Raw genomic sequence first — 22,170 nt, 5'->3', positions numbered from 1 at the left:
CGTTAGTGTCTGCCACAATCAGGGCAATGTACGTTTCAGTAGACAGGGGTGGGGCTCCGAGATCTGACGCTATCACTGTGATGTTGTAGACAGAGACTTTTTCTCGGTCCAAATATTTCCATGTCACCAATCTATAATAATTATCTATTGACTTTTCTAATTTAAAAGGCAAGTTCTCATGTGTGGAGCAAACAACTTGACCGTTCTTTCCAGAGTCCCGGTCATGCACATTCAAGAAGGCAATTACTGTACCAGGAAGAGAATTTTCCAACACTGGGCTAAACAAGGATGTAACGGTCACTTCCGGCAGATTGTCATTTACATCTTCTACCATAATTACCACTTTGCTTCTCCCCAGAAGCGCCCCCACATCTTCAGCCTGTATTTCCATTTCATATAATGAACATTCTTCATAGTCCAGATTTTTCGCTACTGCTATTTCCCCGGTGTTTTCATGAAGATGGAATAACAGGGATTGTTTGTCATTAATTTTCCGGAATTTATATGTCACTTTCCCATTGGCACCCTCATCCGGGTCGCTTGCTCTCACTGTGAGCAGCAAGGTGCCAGGGGCCACGTTCTCAAGGACTTTCACGCGGTAAACCGGTTGGTCGAAAACAGGGGCATTGTCGTTTGTATCCAACACTGTGACCTGGATGAGAGCTGTGCTGGAGCGGAGTGGGTTGCCACCATCGGAGGCGGTGAGGACCAGGTGGTGAATGGGCTCTTCCTCTCTGTCCAGGGTGCGCTCCAGCACCAGCTCTGGGTTTATAGTTCCATCGTCTCCGGTTTGCAGGTGTAGAGAGAAGTGTTGGTTGGGGCTGAGCTGGTAACTCTGGAGGGAGTTTATGCCCACATCTGGATCAACAGCTTCTGGGAGTGGATACCGTGCTCCAGGGGCAGCGATTTCGTTAATTTTCACTTCCAGCTCTCCAACATGAAACTTCGGATTATTATCGTTAATATCAGTTATTTCAATTTCTACCCCAAAGAGTTTTCCTTTGTCCTCAACTAGGATGTTAATATTTACAAGACAGGGAGTGCTCTGGGCGCACAGCTCCTCCCTGTCTATTTTGCTTGCAGTGACCAAGCTGCCGCTCCGCGGGTTCAGGGAGAAAAGCTGCGACCTACCTCTGGAGACGATGCGGACCCCTTGCTCTGCCAGCTCGCGCGACTCCAGTCCCAGGTCCTTGGAGACGTTACCAACGACCGTGCCTTTGTCTGTCTCCTCTGGCACCGAGTAGCGAATCTGTCCTTCCCCGATCATGCACAGCGTCCCCATCAGCGTACACAACAGGACCAGCCCACCGTGCCTGTGTGTGCTCTTGGAAGCGGCCATTGTTGATTCGCAAAAGAATGCTCTCTATCTTCACAGGGCATAGGCGGCTGGCTTACCTTTGGTTGTGATGATGGAAACAGTAATCTTACAGAAAGCTGGAGAGCCACAAACCCAGGGAATTTCACCGCAGTCCTGCAGTTGGAATCTGGAATCTGCCAGTCTGATTTTGTCAGTGCTGAGAATTTGATAGCTTTTCCGGGTGCATTCCTCTCCCAGCAGGTGAACAGCGGCACTTAGAGTCCTAAATTGTTACTGCACTTCGACACTGTTACTTAAGCCTTACAAGTGAGGCGCTTTGTTTTTCATTAGTTTAAGTTTAAATTTATTCCTAAATATATATTTTAGGAGAAAGTGAAAATGTGTGTGTGAGTGATAAAGTGTGATTATATTGATTATTAGATCTGTGGGTTAGCCTTGCATTAAACGACTGATCTACATTCACTCCTAAAATTAAACAAAGACATTTTATTTACCATTGTTTCCTAGCGAATGTTTTCAATATATACAGCCTAATTAAGAACTCTTTTTTTAGACTAAAATAGATCTAATAGAGATGACTATTTGGAGATTGTTTTATCTGGTTTAAACTAACCAGTGTCGTAGTTTCCCACAGAGTTGATGCGTTTACGATTTTTTTCTAAATGTTATTTTAACATTTTAATTGCACACTGATAATTTTTTCAGATTAACGTTGTAAAAATTTAACAGGACAAATACTTTACAATTTAAATTTATTTTTTAAATCAGAGATTATACTGACTTGTTATTTTATTTAAATCACCAACTTCTTCCTAGTTGAAAAATACTTGAAAGGAACAGATAAAGACACAGTTAAAGCAATACTCTATCCCCCTTTTGGAAGGATAGTTTTTTTTTTTTGTAGACCAGGCTAGCCTCAAACTCAGAGAGCTCCATTTGTCTCTGCCTCCCCATGCTGGGATTAAAAGTGTGCACCATGAAGCCTGGCAATAATTACACTTCAAATCAGATGACTGTTTAAGGGAGAAACACACACACACACACAAACACACACACACAGAGTTAGCTTTACCACATAACTTTCATCCTAAGAACAATACAAAGTGAGAAATATAATTATCAAAAGAAGACAAACAGTCAATGCCACTACAAAAGCACTTTCCATCAATAGTTTGAAGCAGTATCTGAAGCAGATGCCACAGACTGCCCAGCAAGACTGATGCAATGTACTATGACTTTTGTATATATTATTCTTCACATGCACATCAGATTGGCAAGTTTGTCTAAAAATTTGAAAGTTTCAAGACTTTTTCTCTCCTAGAGGTAGTCTCATTTGTAGATTTCTACATATTTTGGTTCAGGAGAACAATGAAAAGACAATTGAATTTTCTGCTAGAGTCCATCCAGATGGCTCAGTAGACACAAAAGCACTTGCATCCCAAGCCTTCTGACATGAGTTCTATCATTGGAAGCCAAATAAAAGATAGAAGGAAAGAATGAAAATTACAGAGTTGTACTCTTACTTGCATATCTACCCCCACATCGTTTACCCAAGATAGTACTAGTGATAATTTTTAAAATTATATGTTGGAGTGTGTTAGGGAGAAACAGAGATAAAGTATTGTTCATTTCTCTTCTTCAATGGGAAAGCCTATTGAATGAGCTACAAATAAACTCTCAAAAACCTATACTTCAATAACAGTCTGCTTTGATCTTCCAGGTTTTGAGTAGTTTGTTTAGAAAGGGTCTCATATAACCCGGGTCTCTGTTTCCCAAATGCTGGCATTATATACATGTATTAACAAAACTTTTGATCTTTAAACGAATACCAAATCTTCTGCTAAGTAACTGACCATACAGAATATGTTGCATAAAATTACAAGGGGCCATGGACATAAAGCTAAGCTTAAGAGATCTCATTTTGGGATTATTTTGTGGGAAAGGAATTAATCACAAGAAACAAAATATCAGATTATAGAAGCTATAACAGGTACATCAGAAGAAAATATCTATTTTGGTGGTTTTTTTTCTTTAAGAATTATTTCAGCGATTTTTTTCTTTGTATACAGTATTTTGTTTGCATGTGTGTCTGTGCACCACTTTCATACTTTCATGTCTCCTTGGAGACCAGAAGAGGGCATCAGATCTCATGTAACTGGAGTTAGAGTTATGAACCACCATGTGGGTTCTGGGATTTGAGCCCAGTCTTCTGAAAGAGCAGCCAGTGTTCTTAACTGCTGAGCTCAATGAATTTTTTGTTTTGTTTCCTACATAAGAGTTTCTCTGTACAGCTCTGGCTGTCCTGGAACTCTCTATGTAGACCAGGCTGGCTTCAAACTCAGCGATCCATCTGCTTTTGCCTCCCGAATGCTGGAATTAAAGACATGAGCCACCACACCCAGCCCGATGACCGCTTTTATATTTAAAGCATGACCAAGCTACAACGAGTATTCATCTTATATTGTATTGAGCAACAGGGAGAAGGAGAAAATTCATGGAAAAAAATCTCATTAAATTCTGAGGAGAGTCAGTAAATTTTCACATTGTAGTTAAACCCACTTGCTGAAAATCTGAGGTTGGTATGCCATTCCTGTAAGACACAGAAGTGCTCATACTTTGTTATTTAAAGAATTATATGGTCACTGTTGAGAATTTTTAAAAATTAAACGTGTATAGGCTTTGCATGTTTGTCTGATCACTGTGTGTGCCTGGTACCCTCAGAGGCCAGAAGAGGGCGTCAGATACATTGGGACTGGAGTTATAGACAACTGTCAGCAGCTATGTGAGCCCTTGGAATTAAACCAGAGTTTTAAGAGCCAGTGTTCTTAACTGATGAGGCTCTCTCTAGCCCCTGTGAGCACTTTTTAACCCACTAAAACTTTTCATGGTGGTCTTAGGGATTGAGTCAGCATACTAGGAAGGTGCCCTAACACTAAATCACACCACTAGCTCTTCACTATAATTGTCCTAAGGACTGGCTCTATCTGAAAAGTGTATTTCCCAAGACTTTGGAGAACTGAGCAGAAAAGGAGTACATTATGCTCGCAGAAAACTCACCTGATGGGAGGTTGATTCACTGGAATTACAAAGTGGAAACAAGGCTCCCGCTGAATCTCCGAACAATATATCTTGTCCTGAATTCAACTGGTCAGTACATGTTAGGGAGTTAAATTCTGCCTTTCCCGTGGGTGCAGCACACAGGTTGTAGGAATACGACAAAGTCCCATCACTGAAGTTGGGGGGAATCACAACTTCCGACTGAAAGCAGCCCCAAGCCTTGCTGCTGGAGTGTCGTAGTCGAAGGGCGATGGCTAGAATCACAGCCAGAAGGAAAAGCACAGAAATCAAGGCCAAGGCCACCACCAAGTAGAACTGCAGCTCGGCTTGAGGGTCAGGGGGCAGAGGGTCATCGCTGAGGTCTGGCAGGGCCTCCTGAAGGCTGTCAGCGAAGATCAGGTGCAGAGTGGCTGTAGCCGAGAGTGGCGGTTGTCCACCATCACGCACAGCGACCAGAAGGCGCTGCCGGGCCGCGTCCCTATCGCCCAAAGCACGCGCTGTGCGCACCTCGCCAGTGCGCAGCCCCAGGCTGAAGAGCCCGGGATCGCTGGCCTGCAGCACGTGGTACGACAGCCAGGCATTATGTCCAGAGTCTGCGTCCACCGCCACCACTTTGGTGACCAGGTATCCGGGCTCGGCGGCGCGTGGCACCATGTCGAAGAGCGCAGAGCCATCGAGCTCAAGAGCGGGGTACAGCACGCGTGGCACGTTGTCGTTGCGGTCGCCCACCAGCACGCGCATGCTCACATTGGCGCTGAGTGCGGGCGAGCCCTGATCGCGCGCCTGCAGTGTGAGCTGGAAGGAGCGCAGCTGCTCGTGGTCGAAGGCGCGCTGAGCGAACACCACTCCGCTCTGTGCGTTCACGGTCACGTAGGACCACAGCGATTTAGGCTCCAGGTCGCTGGCTATGATTGAATAGGATACATGGCCGTTGGGCCCCAAATCCGGGTCCGAGGCGCTGACTTGAGCGATGGAGGATCCAGGAGGATTATTTTCCGCAACATGGACCACGTAAGAAGCCTTTGTGAAAACTGGAGCGTTATCATTCACATCACCAATGCGCAAGGTGATACTAGAGCTAGAAGAGAGGGGCGGGTCACCTTTGTCAGTGGCTCTGATTGTAATGTTGTATTCTGGCTTCTGTTCGCGGTCTAGAACTCCGTCTGTCACTAATTTGTATGTGTTTCTTGAAGAAGTGAGTATTTTAAATGGAGCACCGCCTTCTAATTTGCAGATGACTTCTCCATTGCCTCCAGAATCTTTGTCTCGGGTTTTAAGCAGAGCGACGTGTGTTCCTGGCTCGGCGTCCTCCATTATGAGATCTGGTAGAGATTGGAACAACACTTCAGGGACATGGTCGTTTTCATCCAGGACTTCTATCTCTACCGTACATTGTGCAATCATCCCTCCACCATCCTTTGCTTCCAAAACAAGGGAATATTCTTTGACTTCTTCGAAGTCTAATGTATCCAGAGTAGTAATTTCCCCGGTATTAGAATCCAGATTAAATTGGGTGATGTGGCCAGCTTCGCTAAAAGAGAAGGTAATCTCGGAATTGACACCCTCGTCCTGGTCTGTGGCAACCACCCGAAGCACGGTGGTTCCTGGCTGTACGTTCTCTGGAAGGCTCACCTTGTATATATCTTGGCTGAACACTGGAGGGTTGTCATTGGCATCAGTCACTAGGACTTGTATCTGTGCAGTGCTATTGAGGGGCGGATGCCCAAAGTCCAAGGCAGTCAAGGTCAAGTGGTAGGATTTCTGCTTTTCCCGGTCTAGAGGTGTCTTCAATACCATTTCAGGGTATTTACTACCGTCTGACTTCTCTTTATTCACCAGTGAAAAATGATCATTGGGACTTAGCTGGTAATTCTGCAGAGAATTGGTTCCAATATCTGCATCATGCGCGGTTCCTAAGATAAATCGTGTCCCTGGTTTTGTGGACTCACTTATTTGCAATTCAAAGGATGTGTGCATGAATTTTGGCATGTGGTCATTAATGTCCTCAAGCTCCATGCTCACGTGATAAAAGTTCAACGGATTTTCAGCAACAGCTTCAAATTCTAGAATGCACACAGGCTTCTTCCCGCAAATCTGCTCCCTGTCCAGCCTGCTGCTCACTAACAGCTCCCCGCTGGTTGTGCTCACACTGAAGTATGGTTTCTCGGAACTGATATGCAGTTTACGCTTCGGTAGCTCCTGGACAATAAAGCCCAGGTCCTTGGCGAGGTTCCCCACTATCGAGCCGGTGGGCATTTCCTCGGGGATCTTGTAGCGGATCTGCTCGGAGAGCGCGGGGCAGAACAAAGGCAGCAGAAAGAGAAGGAGCATTGACCGCCTCCGAATCCTCTGGGCAGCGCCCTCCTGCATCCTTCTGGTTTCCCTTTGCTCGCTCACCAGTCTAGAGACTCCGGATTACAAGGAAGTTCCGTGCTGCGGATATTTCGGGTTCCAAATGAACTCTGATGGCAGTTCTAGTCTATGAAACGATCCTTCTTGTGCTCGGAAGAAGCGATATTCAAAGGTTAAGCTGAAAAAGGGCTCCTTTGAAAGCAGTGCTTTGCGGCTGCGCGGGAAGTGGTGCGCCAGGCTCTCCAGTCTAGCCAACAGCGGCACCCAAAGTCCACAGTTGGAAACAACAGCCTCTGCTTGAAGTTTTTGATCAGCAATTTCCATATATTTAGTAACGTTCAAAAATCTATTGCCAGAAATGATTTTTTTTTTACCACAAATTTCCAGGATTATGTCTCTAAAGGCATAATATTTGTTGACTTAAGAATGCTGTAATCTTTAATGCTCAACTAGTGAGCCAAACATGGCTGTAACGCAGTCTTGGACTAAATAATCTGAAGGAGCAACAGCATTGCATATTTGCGGGGTAATTTTTCTCCTGTTTTTTTTTTATCCCTAAGCTTTATAGGCACATCCAATCTTATTTAGTTTATGCATCATTACTTTAATTCCTAAGAGTGTCAGGGTGTCAGTAATGTTTCTCCTCCTCCTCCTCCTCTTCTTCCTCCTCCCCTTTCATTCCCCTTCTCTATTTTCTTCTTTTGAGATAGGGTTTATCTACACAGTGTGGCTGTCCTGGAAGTAAGTCCACCAGGCTGGCCTTGAATAACAGAGATCCACCTGCTTCTGTCTCCCAAATATTGGGATTAAAGGTGTGCACCATCATGCCTGGATGAAGTGTGTGTGTGTGTGTGTGTGTGTGTGTGTGTGTGTTTTTTTCTCCAAAGGTGTATTTCAGACTCATCATCCAACTCATTTCATTTTTTAAACTACTTTGAACAATTGTCTTACAGTAGTGTTATCTGATTCTCACTTCCACTATCTCAAGTAAAGAAATGGTACAGGCTGTACAATTAGGCCACCCATTTCCCATTGCAGTTATTCTTATTATAAGCTATAAAGTCAAGATTCAAATCTCCAAGGGAACAACAGTTTATCTTGTGATCAAAGGTACTAAAGTCTAAAGAACTCCAGTACTGCCTGCCTCCTATGCACTTGCTTTATATTTCAAGATAACCAGAATTGGAGGAAAACCTTCCCGGGAAGCTTGTTTCAATAGCTCCCTGAGTTTAGTGATAACTTCTCCTCTTTGATTAAAAATATATTTGAGAATTTAATATGTATTTATTAGAGCAGTTTCTTCTCATTATATCTGGAAACCCTATTTACACCAGTATGCCATTCTTCCCAAAATGTAATATCATCTTCTTCCTAAATGGTTACATATCAGAACACCACAGGAGTGAAATATTCTCTCATGATACTAAATGCTTGCCTTTATGGAAAATACCAGAAAAATACAGCATAATACTAGAAAAAGATCCCTTTAATAAGCACTCAGAGGGTCCCAGTAGTCATTATCACCTTGTCTTATGCCTCTTATAGATAAGTACGGTACAAAAACACTTGGTAAAAGAGTATGAAAGTAAATTCCCAAACTCACTTATTTCTAATCTTTTGTCCCCCAGAAGAATGGATAAAGGAAGTGAATATTGGTCTGGGGTTGAGAGTATGAGGTGGTTATTTTGTAGAACTAACTTTCCCAGTATCTCCACAGACACTGGAGTGTCACCAAAAAATACACTGGAGTTGTGTGTGAAGACATGTGGCTCTCTGCTTCTCAAATAGAGTTATAACACTTGAAAAGACACTGGGGGTTGTAATAGAAGAAGAGGCTAGTCTAGAGGTCTTGCTTTCATCGCCTGAGTTGCAGTCAAGGGAAACCACCTCACCTACCTTATCTGACATATTTAATTTATTTTGACCAATTAGTTTTAGTGTGGTATTAAGTACCATGTCTATTTTATGCACATTTTAGTGATGCTTGACTCATTTCATTCTTTTGTGTGAAGTGTTTGTGTGTGAAGTGTTTGTGTGTGTGTGTGTGTGTGTGTGTGTGTGTGTGTATTTGCGCGCGCACGCGCATGTGTACCAGAGGTGAATACCAGGCATTGTCCCTCAGGAGCCATCCACTTTATTTTTGAGTCAGGGTCTTTTCAATGGAACTTAGGCTTCACCAGTTAGGTTAGATTGGCCAGATTAATCCCAGAGATCTGCCTGTCTCTGCCTTCCCAGCACTGGGTCAAAAATGCATCATTTTACTTGCATTTTTCACATGAGTATTGAGAACTGATCAGGGATTCATGCTGTAGAGAAAACATTTTACTGAGGAGGTATCTACGCAAATGGACACATTTCATTCTTGAAGTATCTATCCAACATTCTATGAACAATCCAACTTTAGTAGATGATGCTTTACATAGTTGAGCAAATAGTCACTCTACTCTATTTAAGGCCACAAAGTTGAATTACATGGAGATAGAAGCAAAGCAAGAAATACTTCAGGTTGAAAAGATGATTAACACTCTTACAGATTTGAACTCTAAGAAGAACCCCAGAATGGTAGCCATCAACAATTCATTTTCACTTAGATAATATTTGAGTTAAGAAAATGAAGAGGGAAGTTGGCAGATGGCACAAAAATATGTTAGTCTCCATATTCATATTCTCATCCACAGGGTTTAATTAAAAGACATCACAGCCTATGTGCAACCACTGAAATACAATGGTAAACTCTTCTGCAAAATTGTAATGGTTTTAAATCTACATTTCCCAAGTTCTTGTTTTTGCAAACCAATACAGACATTTCAGGCAAAATATAATTCTTGTGGAAATAAAGATAAAGGAAGATGGGAGAGAGCCTTTGGAGATGGTTCATGGATAAATTGCTAGACTTGAAAGTGTGAGAGTAACAGTTTGGATCCCCAGAACCCATGTAAGTACCAGGTAGGCATGGTGGCCCACCTGTGATCCCACAGCACAAGAGATGGAGATGGGAATCTCAGAGCAAGATGACTACCCATATTAGTCAAACTGGCTGGCTCTGGGTTTAAATAAGAGGCCCTACCTCAATAGACAAGGTGGAAAGCAATAGAAGATGACACATGGCACCATGAGAACACTGCATACACATGGGCACACAGAAAGAGTAAATAAGCAAACTTACCTGTGTACTTGGGGTTTCACCCTTACATTCTTGAAAATCTATGGATGTTAACAAAGAATCGCTTTTCTCACAACTGTCTTGGCTGATAAGTGTATCCACGTAATTGGGCTGAGGGAAGATGATGTGGCTCTTTCGAGAGTCTGCAGTGAGTGAAACCTCATGGGAATATGTTTGTAGGAAAGCCTGAACCCCATCCAAACCTACAAAGTGTGAGGCAGGCACATCTTCCAGTCCATGACCTGTAGCCTGTAGCATGTGTGACTTGTGCCAACGCCACAGTCTGAGAGCCAATAGCACAGTAACAAAGACAAGGAAAACGCAGGAAACAGTGGCCACTGCTACCACCAGGTAGAGAGTGATGTCTGAATCATCAGATTCACTGGGGGTCCTGATACTGCCTAGGTCTGCCAGAACATCAGGAATGCTGTTGGCCACAGCTACAGTGAGTGTCACAGTGGCTGACAGTGGGGGTTGGCCGTGATCCTGAACAGCTACCACCAGGCTCTGTTTAAGTGCATCTCTGTCCAGGAGGGTCCTCGCTGTGCGCACCTCACCTGTGTGTAGCCCAACAGAGAAGAGCCCTGGCTCACTGGCTTTGAGCAGGCGGTAGGACAGCCAAGCATTTGGGCCTGAGTCTTTGTCCACAGCCACCACCTTAGTCACAAGGTATCCGGGCTCTGCAGAGCGGGGAGCCAGCTCCACCCCCGTGGAACCATCAGTGGGGAGGGCAGGGTACAGGATCTCAGGGGCATTGTCATTCTTGTCCAGCACAAAGAGGTCCAATGACACATTACTGCTGAGAGGTGGGTTCCCACTGTCACGTGCAGTCACTCTTAGTTGTAGATTCCGAAACTGCTCATAGTCAAAGGATCCAAGTGCATATAGGATGCCAGTGTCAGAGTTGATGGAGATATAGGAAGACACTGGTACCCCCTGGATGGTGTCCTCGGCTAAAGCATAAGTGATTTGGGCATTCTTGTCACTGTCAGGGTCTTGTGCAGTCACTGAGAAGATGGAGGCGCCTCTGAGATTGTTCTCAGGGATGTAGATAGAGTATGAGGACTCAGAGAAGGTGGGTGGGTTGTCATTGGTGTCTGACACATGAATGGATATGTGAGTTTCTGTGGACAGAGGAGGAATTCCACCATCTGTGGCTTTCAGTGAGATGTTGTACATAGACACCTTTTCCCGGTCCAGGTTTTGTGCAGTGACCAACCTGTAATAGTTATCAATTGATCGTTCTAACTTAAAAGGCAGGTTTTCTGGAAAAGAGCAGGTCACCTCACCATTCTTTCCCGAATCTTTGTCTTGGAGGTAGAAAAGAGCAACCACTGTTCCAGGTGGTGTATCTTCAGGGACTGGGCTGCTCACAGATGTGACAGTCACTTCTGGCGTATTGTCATTCACGTCTAAAATCGTGATCAGTACTTTTGCCTTGGCCAGACTACCAGCACCATCTTGAGCCTGAACTTCCAGTTCATAGGAGCTGGATTCTTCATAATCCAGACCTTTTAAAGTCGACAGTTCTCCTGTGAGGGAGCTCAGGTGGAATATTTGTAGAAATTCTGGAGTTATTTTCCGGAAAGAGTATGTCACTTCCCCATAGACTCCCTCATCCAAGTCGGTAGCATTTACTGTGAGAAGTCTTGTGCCCACTGGCACGTTCTCAGCGACAGTAGCTTGATACCGGGACAGAGAGAAGACTGGTGTGTGATCATTCACATCCACCACTGTCACACGGATGCTGGCCGTGCCGGATCTGGGTGGGTTCCCCCCATCATAGGCCGTGAGGACCAGATGGTGAATCCCCTCTTCTTCCCGATCAAGAACCTTCTCCAGCACCAGTTCCGGGTACTTAGTTCCATCATCTCCACTTTGCACAACTAGGGAGAAGTGACCATTGGGGCTGAGCTGGTATTTCTGGAGGGAGTTCGTGCCCACGTCTGAATCTGTAGCCTCAGTTAGTGGAAACCGCATCCCAGGAACTGCATTCTCCATGATTTTTACGTTTATTTCTTCTGTTAAGAATCTGGGAGCATTGTCATTAACATCCATTATTTCCACCTCTATAGGGTAAAGATTCATTTTGTCTTCTATCAAGACGTTAAAGCTTATGAGACACCGCGGGCTCTGGGCGCACAGCTCCTCCCGGTCTATTCTGCCTGCAGTAACTAAGCAGCCACTTCGCGGGTTCAGAGAAAAAAGCTGGGTCTTACCTTTGGAGACGATGCGGACTCCGCGCTCCGCCAGCCCCTGAGGCTGCAATCCCAGGTCCTTGGTGATATTTCCCACAAAAGACCCTTTGTCTGTCTCTTCAGACACAGAGTAGAGAATCTGTCCTGCCCTGGCTTCCCATCGGGTCCCCAGAAGGATGGAGAGCAGCACAAATCCTCTGAAGTCCGCGCCCCTCTGCCCAGTCGCCATTGCTGCCTTGCGGATGTTTCTCAGACCCTGAGAGGTCTCCGAATGTGCTTCAGGGCCCAGTTGTGTCAGCCCGGACCCCCAGGGTGTGGAAGAAAAGCCAGGAATCCAGCTGAATAAAGGCTTGAGTCTGGAGCAGCTTGGAGGAGGGCTAGTATCAGTCCGTCTTTTCTTTGTGCTGTAAACTCGGTGGTTCTGAGCTCTGGCACCATCTTCTCCTGGTTGGTGAACAGCGGCGCGCAGAGTCCTTACTAAGTTACTGCACCATCTTGAAGCAAAATGCACTGACTTCACAGAAAGCTGTTTAATTCTTCAAAACTTCTGTTTATTTAATTTTTTCCACTCTAGATACCACGGATATACGTTAAAGATACATTTTAAGGTGTAGACTATTCGATAAATCCAAATACCTTTAAGAATATTTTTCACGAAGCAACTTTGAAGTTATGTTCTTGAGCACCAATTCACATTTTAGCTAGAGAAATTTAAGCTTATGCAGCAAACATATAAACGTTATTTAACTCTATATGGTAAATTTACAGTATAAATAAATCTCTATATAATATTTTACCTTCTATGTGAAATTTTCTGTTGATGAAACATTCGTTTGGAGCTCTGTTTAGTTTATTTCTTACTTAAAATGTAGGTATTTTTACAACAACTCTCTTTGCTAGTTTATTCTTTCCCCTTGACAACTGTCACCTCGACAGCTGTTTGACCAGAAATGGATGATTTGGGCAGATGATAAATAGCCAGGCGATTTTGCAGATTTGTTTCCATGAGGATTCAAAACCCAGTATATGGTCAAACTCTCTGACAGCTTAGCTTGGTATTAATTATTTGCATGGTAAGTTGCTCAGAAAAATTCCTTTATTTCATGATGTCCTGATGTTTAACAGTTGATCAGTTCAATGAATCAATGACTACCCTGAGAGTAGAATCTGGTTTTTCTTTTTATTAATTATTATTTTCTTATTTTACATATTGATCCCAGGTCCCTATCCCTCCCTCCCTCCCATGCCTTCCCCCATCCCATCCCCCCCAATCTGGTAGATTTTTCTACAGCAAAATGTTTTATTTGTTCAAATTATATGGCCACAGGAAACACAAGTGGAAGACTAGAATAAACCAGGCAATGTTGATGGATATTCAAGATATAGTTTAAAATTACTCAAAATTGATGATACAGTAAAATAGCTCTTGTCTCTCAGAGCTTATAAAGTATATAATAGCATTTGTGTAGGAGGCTATTTCATTCATATGACTAATACATAGGCTATAGATGGTTTAACATTAATTTTGAATTAAAACAAAATCAAAGAATCATATTACCAGTGTTCAAACAAACAATTTGAAAACTCCTGATTGTGAACGAACTCTTTCCATGATAACTACAAACATGCAAATGGCAATTATTGGTTTAGGAAAACATGTTTTATGCCTATCATTTTTTTCATTTTTTAGTTATTTTTTCTTATTTTATATATCAATCCCAGTTCCCTCTCCCTATCTCACTCCCTCCCATGGCCCCCGACTGCCTGCCACCCCCCCACTCCACAGGGAGGGAGATGCCTTCCAGGAGGGATCAACAAAATCTATCAAGTCATTTGGAGTAGGGACTAGGCCCTCCCTCCTGCCTTTAAATGTTAAATTATGTAAATTCCTTTGTGTCTGTATTTTTAGAGATATTTCCTTCAAGTGATTTAATATTAAAACTTATTCTCATTATTAAATACTACCAAATACCTAATATACATATATCATTGTAATTAATTTAACAATACAACAATTACAATAATGGTGATGTCAACAAACATTTGTTTAGTATATTGCTTTATTGCTGGAAAAAAGATTTCACAATTTCCAGAATTGTGTGAAGTGTTAAAGCAAGGTTTAAAAATTTTCGTAACAAAATTTTTCAATATCATTTGAAAGACCATAGAGATTTTCATTGGCTTAAATGAGTGACAAATGGTTCTAAGCATATTATTCAGTTTTTAAACATCAGGATTAGGTAGTCCCTTCCACAGACATCAGCGATTTTTAAAATTTAATTCATAAGAAGTAAAAAGGGCTGTTTCTTTGCTATCACTGAAGTGGCAGCAGCTAAAATGAAGTTCAGTGCATTTGTGATCTCTGACCGAAGCAAGAACCATAAAGAACATTTCAACACACCTTTCAACATTTGGAAGGTTATGTTTTCCTCTTTTCAAAGAACTGAGACAAACACGATGTTCAGTCTATGTCCTTGTGAAAGGATGACACAGGATGGCAGATCAGCAAAGCAAACCAGCTTTAAATGTAATCTATACCCCAGCAATCGGTTTATAACCAGGCCAAAATTAGACAAAGTCAACTCTCACCAAGTAGGACAGGGAAGGGGAAAATATGGGAAGAAACAAGCAAGATGCAGAGATAAAGAATGTGCACACAACTTTCACTAAGAACTGACAAAAGTTGATAGAGTGCTTGCCTAGTATGCACAAAGGCCAGGGTTTGAGTCTCAGCACTTTATAAACCAGGTATGGTAGTGCACACCCCCTGAGGGTCACAACACATCACCTTTCTAAAAGCTCGCCTCTCATTAATTTTATTGGGGACCAAGCCTTGGATCTCTGGGAGACATTTCATATGCAAACAATGACACCCATGATTCATTGCAAAGAGAAGACCTAATCATTATTCAAAGAGAACATTACGATTCCTGTTTTTTTCTTTTTTGTTTTAAATAAAAGCCTTACCTGATCAAGAGAGTCTTCCTCTTTACAAAAAGTTGAATCTTCCTGTGTTAATAAAGGCTCATTTTTCTCACAGCCCTCCTGACTGATGAGCGTGTGAGCATAGTTAGGCTGGGGAAAGATCAGGTGGCTCTTCCTGGAGTCTGCTGTGAGGGAGACCTCATGGGAATAGGTCTGCAGAAAGGCCTGCACTCCATCAATACCCACAAAGTGTGAAGTGGACATATTTGACACACCTTTCCTTGTGGCCTTCAGTGGTCTTGACTTATGCCAGTGCCATAGCCTGAGCACCAGCAGCCCCATCACAAAAGCAAAGAAGATGCAAGAGACAGTGGCCACTGCCACCACCAGGTAGATTGTAAGGCTTGAATCATCAGATTTGTGTGGAAGATCAAGGTTGCCCAAGTCAGCTAGGATGTCAGGAATGCTGCTGGCCACAGCCACAGTGAATGTGACTGTGGCTGAGAGAGGGGGCTGGCCGTGGTCCTGCACAGTCACCACCAGACTCTGCTTCAGAGCATCTCTGTCCAGCAGGGCCCGGGCAGTGCGCACCTCACCTGTGTGCAGTCCCACTGAGAAGAGCCCTGGCTCGCTGGCCTTGAGCAGGCGGTAGGACAGCCAGGAGTTCTGTCCTGAGTCTTTATCTACTGCTACCACCTTGGTCACCAGGTACCCAGCCTCTGCAGAGCGGGGAGCCAATTCCACACCAGTAGAACCGTCAGTGGGTAGGACGGGGTATAGGATTTCAGGTACGTTGTCATTCTGGTCCAGCACAAACAAGCTCAATGACACATTGCTGCTAAGTGGGGGTTTCCCTCTGTCACTGGCTGACACTAGAAGATTCAGCTCTCTAAACTGCTCATAGTCAAAGGAACACAGTGCATACAGGACACCAGTGTTGGAGTTGATAGAGAGGAAGGAGGATAGAGGTGTACCCTGGAGGGTTTCTTTGGTCAGAGAGTAGATAATTTCAGCATTCTCTTCACTGTCAGGGTCCACTGCCTCCAAAGAGAAGATGGAGATGCCTTTAGGGTTATTCTCAGGGACATAGACAGAGTAGGAGGAACGGGAGAAAGCTGGTGGGTTGTCATTAATGTCCGACACATCCAAGGAGATGAATCTTGCTGTAGACAGAGGTGGTGTTCCTCTGTCAGTGGCTGTCACAGTGATGTTGTATGAAGACACCTGTTCCCGATCCAGTTTTGTAGTTGTCACTAATCGAAAATAATTGTCTAATGACTCTTCCAGTTTAAACGGGAGACTTTCTGAGACAGAGCATGCTACCAGGCCATTCTGTTCAGAGTCTTTATCATAAACTTGAAAAAGAGCAATTACTGTTCCTGGAGGTGAATTTTCAGCAATTGCTCTGCTACCAGATGTAACCACTACTTCTGGAGCATTGTCGTTCACATCCAAGATGGTTATTAAGACTTTTGCTCTGTCTTGCAGACCTGGCTGATCCCGGGCTTCAACATCCAGCTCATAAAATTTTGAATCCTCATAGTCTAGAGTTTCAGAAGTGGAAATTTCTCCAGTTACACGATCTAAGCAGAAAATCTGTGAGATCTCTTCCGTGATCTTCACAAAGGAATATGTTATTTCTGCGTGTACCCCTTCATCCTGGTCAGTGGCATTAACTGTTAACACTGTTGTACCCACTGGCAGATTTTCAGGAATACTCACACGATAGATAGGCTGAGTAAACACTGGAGCATTGTCATTTGCATCTACAACAGTTACCAGAATTCGTGCCATGCCTGTTCGAATGGGGTCACCACCATCTATAGCAATAAGGACCAGGTGGTGAACCGCTTCTCCCTCCCTATCCAGGGTGTGCTCCAACACCAGCTCCGGGTACTTGGGCCCCTGGGCTTGGCTTTGCACGTGTACTGAGAAGTGTCTACTGCCGCTGAGCTTGAAGCTCTGAATGGAGTTCACTCCCACATCGGGGTCATAGACATCCATTAGTAGAAAACGAGAGGATGGAGCTGCATTTTCGAGAATTTTCACTTCCAAGTCTTCCTTTAAGAATCGTGGTGCATTGTCATTAATGTCTACTATTTCCACTTCCACGGGATAAAGATTTAACTTATCCTCCACAAGGATGTTAAAGCTCACGAGACAGGGCGCACTCTGGGCGCACAGCTCCTCCCGGTCTATCCTGCTGGCGGTGACCAAGCTGCCGCTTCGCGGATTCAGGGAGAAAAGCTGCGACCTACCTCTGGAGACGATGCGGACCCCGCGCTCCGCCAGCTCGCGGGGCTCGAGCCCCAGGTCCTTGGCGATGTTTCCCACGAAGGAGCCTTTGTCTAGTTCCTCGGGAATAGAATAGCGGATCTGCCCAGCTTCGGAACCCCACAACCACCACAGGAGATTGAAAAGCAGGAGCAGCTCGCCCCAGAGCGAGCGCCTCTGCTGAGCCACCATGACTGACTTGTTAAAGAATTGCCAGTGATTACTGGTAGGACGAACAGCTCCGCCCCACGTTGTAATGCACAAAATCAGAGATAAAGATCCTTAAATAATGAACAGAGACCAATTGAGAACCATCTCAGGTTAGAATTCCTGCACAGCTTTGGTAACTCAACAGGACACAACCCAGTTTCCACTGATTTTCTTGCTCAGGTTAGGGAACAGCGACACTTACAGTCTTAACTTCATACTGCACCCGTTTTGTGACAATGGTAGAGGATTTTATTTCTGCTAAGAAAAGTGAATGAAAGAAAAATAATATGTTCAATTTAAAATGATCTTAAATGTCCCTGAAAAATACTTTTTTTGGGTGGGAATATTTCTTGGAATCTTGTGGAATAGAAATGTTAACACACTTTTCTGGAAGCCTTGAGTCATCACCTGCATTTGCCCACTTTTAGTAAGATCACTGATAACCACAAACACATTCTGAACGATTCTACTACAGTGTAAACAGTAGATGAGCTGCCATTTTTAGGTATTATCTGTTCCTAATAACATTTAAAGAAAGGCTGTAACATAGGATACAGTTGTGTGTGCTTTCTAAAAAAATGTACAGGAAGTGAAAATGTATAGGCTATATACATGTAAAGTCAATAATTCTTTCGAGACAGGGCTAAACCTTTAGCCCTGACTGCCTTGGAACTCCCTTTATAGATCAGGCTGGCCTTGAACTCAAAGATCCACCTGCCCTTGCCCCCGAAATTTCACATGTGATTCCTTCACTGTCCATCCAGGTCAAGATTTCTGAAAATTTCTTTTCTCAAGAAAGATGCTTAATCCAGTTGTGATATAAGGCCCCAAAATTCTTTTATGTCTCCTTGAATTAAAAACACACATACTCATGACAACTAAAACATTCTCCACTGGCAGATCTCTGGCAACTGCTCACTTTAGGAGAAGTGAGTTTTCAAACAGTTCCCTTTAGGAACCATTTTAAGGTAGATCAGCCTCTTATGTGCTGGCACTCCACATCTGCTAAGAACAAATTCAGACCATATTCATTCCTAGCACTCTCATAACACTGGTCTGTATATGGATATGCCAGTGCTACATTGAGATAAACATCCATTCACAGGTGTTTTTAACACCTCATGTTCAAAACACACCCCATTATCCATGATCCCCTTGAACTGTTTTGTGTGGCATTTTTCTTCTTGTATGCATCAACACTCAAACTGACAATGAGTCTTCAGTTGAAAAAGAGTACTTATTTTGGTACCTGTCTTCCATGCTACATAAAACATTTTAATACATTTATTTATTATATTGCACACAGGATATTTGTGATTGACTGCATGCAAAGTAAGGGGATTGTTTAATTGTATAGGGTTGTGTTTAATTCAGGAGAGAATGCCTGGAGTTGGGAATTGTGGTGGTTTGAATAAGAATGGCCTCCATAGGTTATATATTTGATTGCTTAGGGCAGGGAACTATTTGAAAAGATTAAGAGGTGAGGCCTTGCTGTAGGTGTGGTATTATTTAAGGAAGTATATCATTGGGGGGGTATGCTTTGAGGTTTCAGCCCAAGCCAGTCCCAGAGTCTGTCTTTTCCTGCTGCTTGTGGATCTTGATGTAGAATCCTTAGCTATTCCTCTACTACCAAGTCTGCCTGCACGCTACCATGCTCCCACCAGAATAATGGACTATACCTCTGAAACAGCCATCAAGTCTGATTAAATGTTATCTTTTATATGAGTTGTCATGGTCATGGGTCTCTTCACAGCAATAGAACAGTGACCAAGACAGGAATATAACACAGTATTAGCATGCTTGTCTGGGGTGTCAAAAACTTTGAATTCAATGTCAAGCACTATAAAAAGGCCTGTTTTAGACCTCCATTTTTGGTTTAGAGGCCTAGAATATCTGACAGACTTTTCCATGAAGCAGGGATTTTTTTTGAAGGACTTCCTACCCTGTCTTGGCAAAGTTCTGTAGCTGCCTTTTTTGGGTACTGCTTGTCCAGTTTGGACACAATACTGTCAGCAGTCTAGGCAAAGGAAATTTCTTACCTAAATGGCTAGCTTCTGCCAAAAAGAAAGCAAACTCCATATGGAGGTCCCTTTTTATTTTTAAGTAGATTGGTGCTGCCAGGAACAGACATGTCTCACTGTCATGAAAATCCTTATGTTATTATGACATTTAAAATGCCATATTCTGTAGGTCTTTTGAGTGTTTTAAAATCACCTACCTACCTTGAAACCATACCTAACATGACCATAAGTTTGTTATAGATGAATAACTACTAAATTGTATTTTTATAATCCTAAATAGCTTTCAAGGACTAAACTTTACATTTTAAAATGAACTGCATAGGTATTATACTGTAAACAAGAATAGAAATAAACATATAACAAAAATAATCATATATTTGTATCCATACCAATGTAAAATAATTGAGACTAGTGGTTGCTCAAAAGTAGACTCAACAATTCACTCATTTATCCCTTCATTTCTATACTATACCCCCTTTACCTTCATAAAGAGATCCCTGAATCTAATCTTGTTTGTTCAGCCTTTTTCCTGACCATGACCAATAACAACTTGTAACCAACCCCCCTAAATGATTACAAACATCCATAACCCTTCAAATGACCAAAATCACTCACCCCACCTCTTGGGAATGTGGGCATTGTGTTTTCTAGGTGATGGAATCTTTAGAGAACCCTTATAACACTGAGATAATAGTCAAGGCATGGAAAAGGTAGCCATAACATTTGTTGTCCATTCTCTGTGCAATGGGGAAGTGCAAGGCTTATCTGTAGTTCCAGCTAAAATAGTCTGTGTGGCAAGACCATATCAGCCAGCAGACTTGAAGAAGCCCTGGATGTAGAACTCTGAGGGAACTGTGACAGTGGCACTCTGAGAGGCTGGATCACCTGGGCCACCTGTTTTTATTGGTGTCTTATCCCCTTGCTCTGAAAACACATAAACTTTTAAAGGTAACATACCTATTATCTGCATTAATACAAGTATGAACTGTATATTGTATACCGTCCTCCCAAAGTTGATATTTTTTTGTTTTATGTTTGAGCAGGTTCATCACCTGTCTTATAGTTTTTGTAGGTTTATTTATTTATATCTATAGTTCAGATTTTTCAGGAGCCCCCCACCCTATATCAAACCTGATTCTGTTTAACCTTGAACGAATCCACAGACTTTCATTTCCTATGGAAACAAAAGCATAACCTCTTCTCCAACACAATACATTTTAACAATTCCATTTTAAGGTTGAGGCACTCCTAAAGTATCTAGGATGGTTTAATCCAGCAGTCCCTCTCACAACCCCACACATCTCAGCATTTGTTGTTGTTCATTGGCAATGAAAAAGGTTTAAAGTCAAAAAGACACCATGTAGGATCCAGACTCTCTGTGTATTTCTCATCTTTATGTGGCTTATCCTTTTTATATTGTTTTATTCTCTTTGAAGATTTATCTCATTATTCATAAACTATTTTTATGACTATGACCAGTTTCTTTTAGTTTTTAAGCCTATGCACATTTTAAAAACACACTGTAACCTGTTTAAAGGTTGTTTCATCTGGATCTGTCTTTACTGAGTACCTTTAGCATTCTCTAACTCTGTGAGACAAATCTCAAACTGCTATGTCAGTCACCATACAGCTTACTTTAGTGCATGGAGCTAGTAGCGGCTCCAGCCCACAGGCAGAAGCCAGTAGCTGTGTCTCTGTATGCTACTGAGCCTCCTGGGAGACTGTGTTTGGAACTTAAAAAAAAAAAAAGACTTCTCAGGCCTTAAGTGGATATATGTGGCCCCACATTGGGTGCCAAATGTACCCACTAGACTCAACATCATGACACAGAGACTTATTATTGATTATGAAAGTTTGGCCTTAGCTTTGGCTTGTTTCTAACTAGCTCTTTTAACTTAAATTAATCCATTTCTATTAATCTATGTGCTGTCATGTGGCTTGTGGCTTTTACCTATCTGCCTGCATGTCTTGCTTTCTCTGTTTCTGGCTGGTGACTCTGCCTTTCTTCTTCCCTGAGACCTCTCTGTCCTCAGAAGTCCTACCTAACCTCTTCCTGACTAGCTATTGGCCATTCAGCTCTTTATACCAAACACAGTGACACATTTCCACACAGTGTAAAGGAATATTTCATAACAAATCACTACAAAAGGGGTAGGTCATGTGTCATAATGCTAATGTGAATATTACTTTGTTGAAATGTTGATTGTATTGTTTTAGAATTAACAAAAAATTAAAACCATTAGGAGACTTTCTACAGAAACACAACTGCAACACAGATAAGCTTACCAGGAATTTCATTACTCCATGCTCCACACCCAGAAAAATTAATAAAACACAATAGAATCAAGGAGTACTTCATCTGCAGTATTTCATCTCTAAGTTAATGAGCTCCTTCCTAATTACACATAGGAAATAGTTGAAGGAACCATTTGCAAATTGATTGAATCAATCTCCTGTTTGGATTGTTGTTACTGGCTGGCACTTTCAACCCAAAAGGCTTCAATCTTGTGGTAGAGCATTTTTGGGCTTTGTACTGAGAAATTAAACTCAGTGCCTGAAGAATGTTAGGCAGTGCATCCAATCCATTGTAGAATAAGGCAAAATTCCCTTGCCATAGTTGGGGAAAAGGAAAATTATATAGCCTTGTAGCAG

General features: G+C 42.7%; 1 protein-coding gene across 1 annotated transcript in view; it reads right to left on the bottom strand.

The window, feature by feature from the left end:
- Window positions 1-17,671, bottom strand: part of LOC127234273 (protocadherin gamma-A10) — a 39,887-nt gene extending 22,216 nt beyond the window's left edge. Inside the window, exon 1 of the mRNA XM_051201167.1 lies at window positions 17,272-17,671. Within this exon, the coding sequence (XP_051057124.1) occupies window positions 17,272-17,479 (208 nt within the window). The 5' untranslated portion in view covers window positions 17,480-17,671. The remainder of the gene's footprint in view (window positions 1-17,271) is intronic.
- Window positions 17,672-22,170: the final 4,499 nt, after the last annotated feature.

This window comes from Phodopus roborovskii, unplaced genomic scaffold (genome assembly GCF_943737965.1).
Source record: "Phodopus roborovskii unplaced genomic scaffold, PHOROB, whole genome shotgun sequence".
Lineage (NCBI taxonomy): Eukaryota > Metazoa > Chordata > Mammalia > Rodentia > Cricetidae > Phodopus > Phodopus roborovskii.
This window is presented reverse-complemented; position numbering and strand designations above follow the sequence as displayed.